This window comes from Vidua chalybeata, chromosome 15 (assembly GCF_026979565.1).
Source record: "Vidua chalybeata isolate OUT-0048 chromosome 15, bVidCha1 merged haplotype, whole genome shotgun sequence".
Lineage (NCBI taxonomy): Eukaryota > Metazoa > Chordata > Aves > Passeriformes > Viduidae > Vidua > Vidua chalybeata.
In genome coordinates, this window is record NC_071544.1 from 13,823,534 (window position 1) to 13,835,296 (window position 11,763).

The 11,763-nt window shown below is 44.9% G+C and overlaps 1 protein-coding gene and 1 long non-coding RNA gene across 2 annotated transcripts; one reads left to right on the forward strand and one right to left on the reverse strand.

The window, feature by feature from the left end:
* Positions 1–1,848: 1,848 nt before the first annotated feature.
* On the reverse strand, positions 1,849–3,758 carry MED7 (mediator complex subunit 7). Its single transcript, XM_053957025.1, has 2 exons — positions 3,700–3,758; positions 1,849–2,808 (listed from the first exon to the last, which is right to left on the reverse strand). Exon 2 carries the CDS (start codon positions 2,788–2,790, stop codon positions 2,098–2,100), a length of 693 nt encoding a protein of 230 aa, XP_053813000.1. The 5' UTR covers positions 2,791–2,808; positions 3,700–3,758; the 3' UTR covers positions 1,849–2,097.
* An 89-nt stretch (positions 3,759–3,847) lies between these two features.
* LOC128795914 (uncharacterized) lies at positions 3,848–6,674 on the forward strand. Its single transcript, XR_008433661.1, has 2 exons — positions 3,848–5,778; positions 6,070–6,674. It is a non-coding gene; the product is annotated as an uncharacterized LOC128795914 (long non-coding RNA).
* The last annotated feature ends 5,089 nt before the right edge of the window (positions 6,675–11,763 follow it).

Consider the following 11,763-nt stretch of genomic DNA (forward strand, 5'->3'; position numbering starts at 1 on the left):
TGTGGTAAGTGGAAAGGGCTTGGCCAAGTTAACGATTTGTAGGATGAACTATTGAAGCTTTCCATCTGAAGTTTCTGGTTCTAATACTTAGAAGCAACTCAGAGCATCTTCTGGCAAATTTTCTTTGGCAGCAATACTTTGGTGGTTTTGGAAAACTGTTACACAGTTGAGCCTAATGGAGTGCCAGTCTTTAATATTTAAAAATGCCACATGCATCTGCATAAACATCCACAATAGAGAGGAGACTTGAAAAAGTAGTGTGGAAACTGACTCAAGGCTCACTCTGACAAAATACTGAAATACAGCTTTTGAGAAATGCTGTTCCCTGGCCACTCTCTCTGTGCCTGGATCACCACACTCTCCTCAAGGATATCTTGTCTTTTTATATTGTTCGGGCTAGAACTGCACCTGTGATCAAGGGCCAAGAAATGCTCTTTGCTGAAGCAGCTAAACCACTTCACAGTGTTTTACACAGGTTGTCGGAACCCAAGGTGTCCCTCAGACACTCTTGGATGTTCCGGGTCTAGGGCAGAAGCCTCTGAGACCTTGGCAGGCAGCTAGAAACTCTTGTGCTCTTGAGTTTGACCCATGGAACAATTTACCAACCTTGCAGGAAGAACAAGAAATCACAAAAGTTTAGATATTATAATAGAAGTAATCACAAAGTAAAAGGTAGGATTTTTGAGTGCTGTACAGGGGGGTTTTAGGCCTTGTACAGAGGGGTCTGAGTTTTGTATATGGGGGTCAGAGGTTTTAAGATGAAGGGATTTGGGCGTGCCCTGTCCTCCTTCTTTCTTCTTCCTATTCCCCATGTTCTTGGTGGTGTTGGCACTCACAGATTGGTTTAGAGTAGAAAGTCACTGTTCAACATAGGTAATAGGCATTGGGGAAAAACTATAAACATCTAATACGTAATGTGTGATATAAAAGATGGCACCAGCCCCTCGGGAGAGGGAGACAGAGACAGAGACAGAGACAAAGGAAGATGAAGGAAGACGAAGGGAGATGGAGAGAGACGCAGAGGGAGAAGGAGTCAGGGACAATGTCAGGGAGTCTGTGTGCCTTGAGATAACATGCAATAAACTGCCTTGAGACCAGACGACTGAAGACTACTGAGTCTTTCTTTGAAGGCACGAGTTGGAGGAGAGACTTTACCACCACCCAGAGTCACCCCAATCTGGGGGAAGGCTCCGGCAACAGGTGAAACGAAGCACTAAGGAGTTAATTATGAGTAAGTGGAATATACTAGAATTGGAATCTGGCCTTGCATGACTATCTTATAGGAGAACACAGGCACCAAACTGACAGGAGTTTTAAGGGAAAATCAGGAAAACCAAGGGATTAATGTCTGAGACAAACTGGCAACAACACTTGTAGGAAAGAAGTGATAGAAAGAGGGATGAAGGTGATTTTTGCATGCAGCAGCTGGAAGCAGAACTCCTTAAGAAAAGGCTTCCTCTCAGCTCCTGTGGTTTCTGAGGAAACTGCAGAGAGCTGCTAGAGGAACAATTCTGATAACTACCAGCAGGATCCTGAAACTGCTCTGCAAAAACGGAAAAGGCAGGACAGGCTGGCTCTGCCAGGATCCCAGGAAAGCTATTCTGGTCACACAATAAAAGGTTGTGAGAGCTACAGGACAACAGTTAACCCACTTGCTTTAGATTTCACCTCAAACACAGATCATAAGGATTGCTTTAATGTAATCTGAGTTTGTCTGCCTGTTTTCCAAGTTCCTGTGTGTTGTTTGTGCAAGAAACAAACACCATTTCTGTAGGAATTTCTTCTTGACTCAGCATAAAGAATTATGGAATGGCATACCCAAAACAAGCAGCAAGTGACAAATGAAAGTACAACAGGAAAAGCCAACTTTAATCTGTGCCTATCACATGATACATTTAACAAAAATTAGACCTTTTCATTTTTACCAAAAACCCACAAAACTTTAAACATTTTCATCGGCCCAGTCACTCACAACCTCCAACAGGTGCACAACAAATGCTCTGTCTGCTTCTACAACAGCAAAACAAAATACAACGTACATCCTCAGAACCCCTTTTGTCTCTCACTGTGGTGCATTAACAAAACCAGCTGTTTTGTTCACGTCATCTCATCAATAATGCTGCACATTGCTGCATCTTTGTCCAAAACCTGATCTCTCTTGCCACCAGAACGCTCCCTCTGCTTTTCGCTCTGTCCAGCGCAGCTGCTGCCATCATCAGTGTCCAGGGGCTCCACGTTGACTCTCAGTCCCCCCTCTGTGTGAGGCAGATCATCGGGCAGGGAAGCCAGGCAGTTCTGGATCATCTCCACGACTCGCTCCAGGTGCTTCTGGAACCGCTCGGCCGTCTCCAGGCGCTGCCGTTTCTGCACCTCCATCATGACCCTCAGTGTCTCCCTGGCCTGGTGAGGCCGGTACTCATTTATAAGGTGATGCACGTGGACAAAAAGCAGTTTCAAGTCTTCCAGTTTCTCCTCTCGCTTTATACTCCCTGGACTCCTTATCAAGATGTCCAAGAGGTCCAGGAAGTTGACCAGGATAGACATGTTCAGTTTCCTTAACTCCTTCTTGTGATCAAACTGCATGGGATGCAGCCGTTCAATCCCCTGGCTCTCCAGGGGCCGAATGATCAGATCATCACACTGGAACTGGTTCCCAAACATCATGTAGCTGTCCTTCACAGGCGGAGGTGGCTTTGGAGCCAGGCCTTTACGGATATTTTCATCAGTGTATTCTTTGATATATTGCATTGGAGGTGGAGGAAGGGCACTCACTTGCTGAGGTTCACCCATTTTTGCCAGATGAAATTCCTAGGGAATGGCCCAAGAAACAAATGTTAACAATTTGTGTCACAAGGTTATAACATAAATGTAAACAAAGACAAAATATGGGAGGTGGCAGTGAGAAAATGAGCCAGAAGAGACAAATCTGTGAGCAGAATACGGGGAACTCCTGGCAAATCTATTTTATCTTTTCACTAATATTTACTTATAGCAAGATTAATTGTACTAGAAGCACACAGAACACTCATTTCCCTAAATATGAAAGAGCATCCTGTAAACTGGGCAGCCAAAGGGAGAAGGGGGACCCCCTTCCCTAGATGGGTCTGGTGGGCAAACCCCCCAGAATCACAGAATATCCCAAGCTGGAAAGGATACACAAGGATCTGCACAGGCCCTGCACAGGGCACCCCAATAATCCCCCCGCCCGTGCCTGAGAGCGTGTCCCAAAGGCTTCTTGAACTCTTTTAGGCCTGGGGCTGTGATCGAGGAGAGCCTGGGCAACCTGTTTGGTGCCCGACTACCTCCTGGAAGAAGAACCTTTTCCTAATATCCACCTAACCCTCTCCCGGCACAGCTCCAGCCGTTCCCTCGGGCCCTGTCTCAGAGGGCAAAGTTAGGCGCTGCCCCTCAGAGGGAAGCTGCAGCCCGCGGTGAGAACCCCCTCAGTCTGCCCTTCTCCAGGCTGACCAGACCAAGTGACCTCAGCTGCTCCTCATGCGGCCTCCCCTCTTCACCCGCCCCCACGAGAGAAACCAGGCAGGGCCCACACCCGCCGCCCTGCCCTGCGCCGGCCCGGGCCGGGCTCTGGGGAGGCCCAAACCCCGCGGCGGGGCTCGCCAAGTCAGTGCTGAGGAGACAAGAGCCGGAACCACGACCCGGCGGAGGGCACGGTGCCCTCAGAGGCCCTCCCGCCCTCACCTGCCCGCTCCGCCCGCCGCGCTCCCTCAGCGCCGCCGCAGCCGCTTCCTCCCGGCCGCCCTCTCCTCTCGCTCCCTATTGGTTGGCGGCCTCGCGGTTCCGCGCTCTGATTGGCTGTCGCACAGAGCAGTCAGGCGCTCCTCCACTCCGCTCACTCGGGGGCGGGGCCAGGCGCGGGGTGCGGTACTCGTCATAGTGGGGTGGTGCCGGGATGGGTCGGGGATGTTGAGGGCTGCCCCGTCCTGGGGCTGCGGGGACCTTCAGCGGTCTGGGACCCCTCAGCGGTCTGTGAGCCCTCAGGGTTCTCTGGCCCCTCAGGGTTCTGTGTCCCCTCAGCGATCTGTGGCCCTTCCGCGGTCTGTGACCCCTCAGCGGTCTGTGGCCCCTCAGGGTTCTGTAGCTCCTCAGCGATCTGTGACCCCTCAGGGTTCTGTGGCCCCTCAGCGGTCTGTGACCCCTCAGGGTTCTCTGACCCCTCAGCGGTCTGTGGCCCCTCAGGGTTCTGTGGCCCTTCCGCGGTCTGTGGCCCCTCAGGGTTCTGTGGCCCCTCAGCGGTCTGTGGCCCCTCAGGGTTCTCTGGCCCCTCAGCGGTCTGTGGCCCCTCAGGGTTCTCTGGCCCCTCAGCGGTCTGTGGCCCCTCAGGGTTCTGTGGCCCCTCAGGGGTCTCTGGCCCCTCAGCGGTCTGTGACCCCTCAGGGTTCTGTGGCCCTCAGCGATCTGTGACCCCCTCATGGGGGTTCCCTCGGTTCCAGCCGCTGTGAGGCGGCGGGACCTGCCGGGCCAGGAGGGTCCAGCCCGGCGCCCTCGGGGTGCTGGGACAGCGGGGACGGCGCTCGTCAGGGCGGCCGCGCTGCTGGGAGACAACAGCATTACAGAAATCACAGGAATCACGAAATCAATTAGGTCGGAAAATACCTCTGAGGTCCCCCTGGGAAGTGTCTGCAGCCTTCCGGCAGCAGAATACACTAAATCTAACCATAGCTGGCAAACAGTTGGGCTCCGATGCTTTTCTTTCAGTTTTCTTCCAGGGGGAGTTTGAAGTTAACGTGGTGGATGTAAGTTTTTCACCGGGTCAGGTGGAACTGGGGCTTGCTGGCATCGCTTCTGCAGGATTTTCTCCCTGAAATGGCCAGCAAGGAAGGATTTTTCAACACTTGGCCGTTTCTGTGCCGTTCTCTCTCCCTCAGCAGATGGCAGCAATGGCCTTGGTGTCAGGGACCCATCACCGCACACGCAGTGTCATTTAACAGATTCACTCTTCCAGATCGATTCTTTACTAAAAAATTCAATCAAATGATAATTACTTTGGATCCTGTTAATTATTTCTAAAAACATGCAAAGATGATCCAGAATAGTTATATTTATTTGATGAGAAAGCCTGAAATGATGCACAGAATAATTGAATATTTATATATTGCAAATTAAGCTACACTTTACAATTTACAATGAATTGAATATTTAAATATTCCAAACTGAACTACACTTTACAGTGAGTACAAGCCTGGCTGCAAAATAGGCTGATTTGTTTTCATTTGTAAGCAATTTGCTGAATTCAGACAGGGATGCAGTTCTATGCTTCAACTAAAACGTTTTTGCTTTGGGAAAGGTGATCTCATTCCTTCACTTCTATTCCTGCTTCCTCATCCCTCTCTCCTTTCTTCCCTCCCTGCTCCTCCAGCCCCTCACTGGCTGTGCAGCCTTTTCTTGTCACTGCTTGTGCCACCACCATCGGGCACTGGATTGCAAAGCAAACTGATGCAGCTCCAAACCCCATAAAAACAGGGGTTTTTTTTTGTTGTTGTTGTTGGTGTTTTTTTGTTTGTTTGTTTGTTTGTTTGTTTTGTTAAGTTTTCAGCTTTTCTAATGAGTTAACACGCTGTGCTGGGTGCCCTGTGAGCATCAGGGAGCGCTTTTGAGAAAGGAGCATGCACAGGCAGAAGGAAAGGAGGAGGCTGGGAAGATGGGGTGGGGAATTGTCCTCTCCATTTCTGTGACAGAAAGCTCTTATCTTGTCTCAAATCATCTTGTTACATCATACTCTGAAAGACAGGCAAAGAATAAAAATCATCGCCTCCAGAGGTACGTGAGATAACACATGTAGAAGGAGCTACCAACACACCTTTGGTTTTATTGGACTTTCCAGACTTTGATTTCACATTCTTTTTACGGGAGCTGAGCTTGATTCTCTAGTGCCTTGCACTCAGTGAACCGTGCAGCAAGGATGTAAAATGCTGTGACTTCAAACAGGAGCAGGCAGAGAGAGCCAAGCTCTTGTTTTTTCCTCGATCTCTATGATCTCCTTGACTCATTTTCTGTATGATGGTGGCCAAGACAGAGGGGATATAACATCAGTCTTGTTCTTGGTGGCAGGGCTGCTTCTCAGAAGACCCATGGATGACCCTTTCCAGCCCACGAGGAGCTGCTGACACTTCTCCTTACAGTGCTTCTAAATGAGAAATTAAGAATGATGGGGAATGTCAAGTGTAGCACTCTACAGTTTGCCTTCTGCTCCAGTCCAGCTCTTTTCTGAAATAAGGGCACTATCCAGTACAAGCCTGCCACTGGTAATGAAGCACAATTCCTACATCATCTCTAACTTGTGGGAATGAACTTGGACACCCCTTCAGCAGATGGTGAAGCAGTACCATGATATTCTCTGCCTCAAAGACTCAACATCTTAATTTACAGCTTTGGTTAAGTTTATTTTCATTTTCTTCATAACTAATTTTATACAAATTGGCATGTTTCAGTAGCAAGCACTCCATTTCTGTTAATTCAGCAGCAGTGTGTACAGTGTGTGCCATTGCAGTATGCTGTTATTTTAGCAGAACTGGAATCCAAACATTGTACAAGCACAGTAAACCCCATTTTCAAGCATGCTCTTAGAACAGTGCTTCTCTCTTCTGTGCTACAACAGATTTCTTTCATTTCTTACTGCTATTGCATTCTAAATAATAAATAAATAAGTAAATAAATGTGTGTGTGTTTTCTCATGTTGTCTGAAAAACAACCCCAAAGTCAAACTCAGTTCCAGTCTCTTGTTGGGTGTAGGTTAGGGTTAGATCTTGCAGCCTGGTTAAGCAATGAGCTCAGGAATTTCCTTTTTTGGTGATTGTTACAGGCTTTGTTGCAGGATATACCAGGGAGGAGGGTGAGAGCAAAGGAGCCTGTTGGGGGTGAAGGAGACTTAACCAAGCTTTATGTCTCCATCTGCTGTGGTTAATTCCCATCTCCCTGTCTCCCGCTGTGGCTTTGGGAGTGAATGAATTTGCAGTGCAGTGCTGTGCAACCTTTTCTTCCTGACTCCTCAGACTAAAATATCAGCTGCAGCCTATTGGCACGCCTGCCAATGTAGGAAAGGAGTTTAATGTTCACATCATGTGAAAACTGGGGCACAACACAGGGCAGTGCATGACAGCTGAACTGTTTCTTGCTCTATGGCCTGTTATCAAACAGATTCAAAGCTCAAAACAGAGCTTTCATGGCTATTTAGCAATAAACCAGGTATCTCACTACTATTAGGAAACTTGATAGGGCTCAAAATCCAGGCATGTTTAGATGGAATCACCCAGCACTCCTTCCTATGTTCACAGTCATAGTATTGTCTCTGGAAGCAGCCCCCCAGACTGATTTTTAAGCCAGACATTAATGCTGGGTGTTTTCTTGCTCACATACCTGTTGTAACTGCTTATTCAAACATGTAAATGAACATAGCTTTAAAAAAATGCATCTGCATGGCACAAAGAAGTAATTCCTGTCCAGCAAACAGTGACCTGGGTATGGCAAACGTCTCATATTGCCAGGGTAAACCCTGGAATCTGCAGCACGTTTTGCCAGCAGTGCAAGTCCCACCTTTGTCTTCAGAGGGAGACAGAAACAGTCAGGAACCATGAGAGCCAGGTTTAATTAAATTAATTAAAGGAGCTGGAACAAAATCCCAGTTTGGCTATGACTCCCATGAAATGAGGTTTTCCTTTCTGCATTTTTGCCTAAGAGAGAACAGCTGAGGAAAGGATTAATTGTCCCTTCATCACAGAAAAAGGGACCTAACCCTGTGCAACTTCTCCAGTATAAAACACGTTCTCTACTTACTTACTAGTTACTGCCAATACTGGGAGTTACTCACTTCACAAATTATGGATAATTCACTACATCCTCTCAGCAGATGCTCAGAACAAGGCATCCCATTTCCCAGGGCTCCCAAACAGTTCACAGGAGGATCTTGCTCTGCGTCTACAACTCCCTGGTTCACTGGGAGCAGTGTGAGGGGATTCAAAGGTACAGTTGTAAGACCTCAAGGAAAGCTGGATGCATCTGGTTCATAAAGACCAGGCTAATTCTTCCCTTTTTCTGCAGCTTTCTGTCTTGTACTTTGAGTCTGCTGGAGCCATGTTTATTGGGGTGATAATGAACTGCTAAAGAAGCAGGACAGCTGAGGAACCTAAATGAGAGTTTCTCACACTCTAAGCTAAGTGGCAAAATGGAAGTTTAGAAATTGAGTAACAATCATCATATTGAGCAGCTGGTGTAAAGGAAGAGCTGGCACCCAGGCAGCAAACGTGACCCAAATATTGCACATGATAGAAGGATATAGGTCAATTTATGAGAGTGAAGAGAGAGCTTCAGCCTTCCAGACTGGTTTGGTTTTTTCTTTTTTTTTTTTTTTTTTTTTTTTTTTTTTTTTTTTTTTTTTCAGAAACAAAACCTACCTATATTTAACTTCATAAATTTCTCTGCCGCCTTCAGGACATAAACCTTGGTATCAGAGCAGGATGTGCGGGTGGGGAGATTTCCACAGTCTGCAGTAATCAAACTGAGAACTGCATAACCTGGGTAAAACCCCTATGAAAAAATCCAATCCATAAAATAACATTTTTTTAAAAAATCAGAAATAAAGCAGTTTGCATGAGGTAGCAAGGAAAGAACAAAGGTGATTGAAAGAAATAAAGAAGTCCACTGAGGCTACAGTTGATAAAAAGAACTTTACAACCTCAACTTGCCCAGCACAGAGGAATATTTAGAGCACACTGCAGCTCAAACTTCAATCTGAATAATTTAAAATATTTCAGATTTTCCTGCATATGGACATAAAAGTGTCAAAGGATACATGGTAGCAAGCTTTATAAAAGCACTGAAGCAGAGAAGATGTAGGATACTTAAAAAATTCATCATCCCTCATCATGAAGTTTAGTCTTACAGTGGTTTTAAGATATTCAGGACAGTTATGTTTAATTCTGTTCTGCAAAGGATACAGAATTTCTGTAACTTGCAATATCAAGTGCTGCCAAAATTCTTGAAAGGAATGTTCAGTGTAAAAGTGTACCATCCTACAAGGTCAGGTTCCAGAAATGAGGTACTTGTGTTAGTGGGATATTCCAGCCCTCCTGAGGAGCCCGTTCACTAGTTTGAGTCTAGAGCTCTGCAGAGACCCTCACATATTCCAGCTCTGCAGCCAGCTTGGTCCTAGGCAAGTGGTGCATTTACATATATATATATATATATATATATATATATATATATATCCCACTTGACTGTAGAAGGGTCCTGAAGCACTTCAATGCCTGAGGCTTTTTTTATAAGGATTATAACCCTTATTCACCAGATGGATAATGACAAATGATTTATGTCTAGAAAGGAACGAAGAATGTTAGTTAAAAATCAGTCAGGAAATAGTGATCTTTGAAATGCAAATACACTTAAACAGGTTACTCTCTCCTAAATTTACAATTACATACAAATACGATTCTTAAACCATATGTTTTTTGTTTATTCATGCCAACCTGGCTATACATTCTTTAGACTTAGCATTCCTTTCTGGTTTTGACTTGCTACTCTCAAGCATTTATGAGTTTGCTATGAATGGAGTTTGGAATTACAGTGAAAAAAGAAAAATGAAGGGGTACATCTCAGGCAAGAGTGATACAAAAATACATCAGCCACTGCTTTCCTCCCCAGTTCAGCAGAGTTATCAGCTGATAAAGCTATTGCAAAACAGAACTAGTTAGGAGCTCTCACTGAGCTCTCACTGAAACCAACACCCATGTTTATATGAAAACTACATTTATGTCAAATCCCATGTTTAACCAAATCTGGCTGTGTTGACTTTTTTCCTTCCTCAGAGTCATTCATATTTTCTCTGTTTACTCTCTTAGCTGGCCCACCTTCACTTAAAACCATGGAATAATCAGAGTGGCTGATCTCGCCTGCTCAATCCTGCTAGTTGTTATACTCCAGGCCAAAATCTGTGATTATTTTCTTGCATTTATTTTCATATTTTCTTGTGCATCTTTCTGCATGTGTTGTATCAATCTGTATTCTCAATTTCTCCTTGTTTCTCTCTTCCCCATTTTTCCTGGCCCTGTGCAGCCCCTTCCTGCCAGCCGTGGTGTCACATCATGCCATGTTTGCACCAAATGCAGTGCAGTTGCTAAGCCCCTTATCTGTGTATTTGATCAAATTGCTCCTTCTCTGTGCCCCTCTGAGAAATCATCTCTTATCTCATGAACAAATCAAGCTGCCAGTCACTGTCTTCAAAGAATTTCTTAGCTCTCCCCCCACTACTCACCACCATGGTTAATCTTCTCTTCCCCCACATCCTCCATCTCCAACAGCACCTCTCCTCTCAGGGGTTTCCGTGCTGGCTTCTCAATTCTCTGCTGTCCTGCACTCCTTCTTCTGTAGAGCTGCAAGGTCACACCCTTGTATTTCTCTTTATATTCAATTTTCTGATAAGACAACATGTACATCTCTGCCAGCAGACTGCAAACTGCTTTGGCCCAAGCTACAAAGATTTTTCATCAAGTCCTTAACACCCTACCATTAGTGTGAAGAGGAGACAAGAGTCATGGTCCTAAAAAGTGTTACTAGCTAAAAATGCAATGCCGTTAAAAATTATCTTTATAAACTTAACTGTACTGACTCAAGTGAAATATTTGTTGATCAAAATCCAAGCCTTTTTGGAGGTAATTCACTGTTGCAGGCACAGTGAAATCCCTCAGTTTATCAGGGCATTCTACTGCACAGTTTTTGGTTCATTAAGTACAAGAAAGGATCTCAAAGCATAATTTAAACCAGCAAATTCTCAAGCATAAGGAAATTTATGAGCACACAAAAGTGGTCCTATATTTTGTAGGTGCAAGGTCTGGAATTTATCCAAATAGCTGCTGCTTACACAGGGCTCAATTCCAGAAAACTCACATCAAACTCTGCGTATTTTGTACACGTGTGCTGCATGAGGCAGACCAGCTTGTAGAAGAATTGGGAAATTTGGCCTGAGCATTTATCCTAATCTACAAATAGGTATGAAATCCCCCTTGACAGCTGGATGCTTTTTTAGGAGATCACACACTTGTGTCATCTGACCACAAGAGTTTCTTGGTACTCAGTCACTCTGCTGAGAAATGAAGCACAGATTTACTGGACTTCAGCATGACAAATGTTACAATATCTGCTGCATCCTGTCCTCAGCAAGACCACCATATTTATTTTTCAGATTTATTTTTATTTTTTATTTTTATATAGATATATAGGCATCAGCTGCGCAACAGCTTCAGTTTGCCCTCGTTTCTGTCCTGTGGTACTGCATTGTCTTAAGCAAAGGCTCTACAAATCTGTACATTAAGTGCTATATTTAAATTGTATTTTTATGGCAAATGCATGTTCTTAATAAGCATTGAACAAAATTGTTAAAGAACATTTGATGATCCCTGGAGCCTAATTCCAAAAAAATGTAAAGCAAGGAGGGGATATGCTACTTCTTATTTTGGGAGGGATAAAAAGTACATTCTGTGGTTCCCAAGTCAGTCCACAAACTGTCCTAAAATAAATCCAAATCTTCACTTTTTTTGCAATTCTGATATCTTTTCTGATTTTTCTTCCTCAATAACTGTATTTAAAATAAATCTAGTATCTTCTTTTGAGCTTTCAAACACTCTAAAAATACATCAGCAATATGGAGCTGCCTCCTTATACCCTAATGCTGCATTAAACTCAGCACCAATAAGTGATTTACACTGGAATGATTTTCAGAAATATCAAATTAATGAAAATACTTTTTTTATCTTA

Excerpts from the sequence above, each read along its gene's own strand:
- MED7 (XM_053957025.1), bottom strand. The coding sequence starts at position 2,790 with ATGGGTGAACCTCAGCAAGTGAGTGCCCTTCCTCCACCTCCAATGCAA.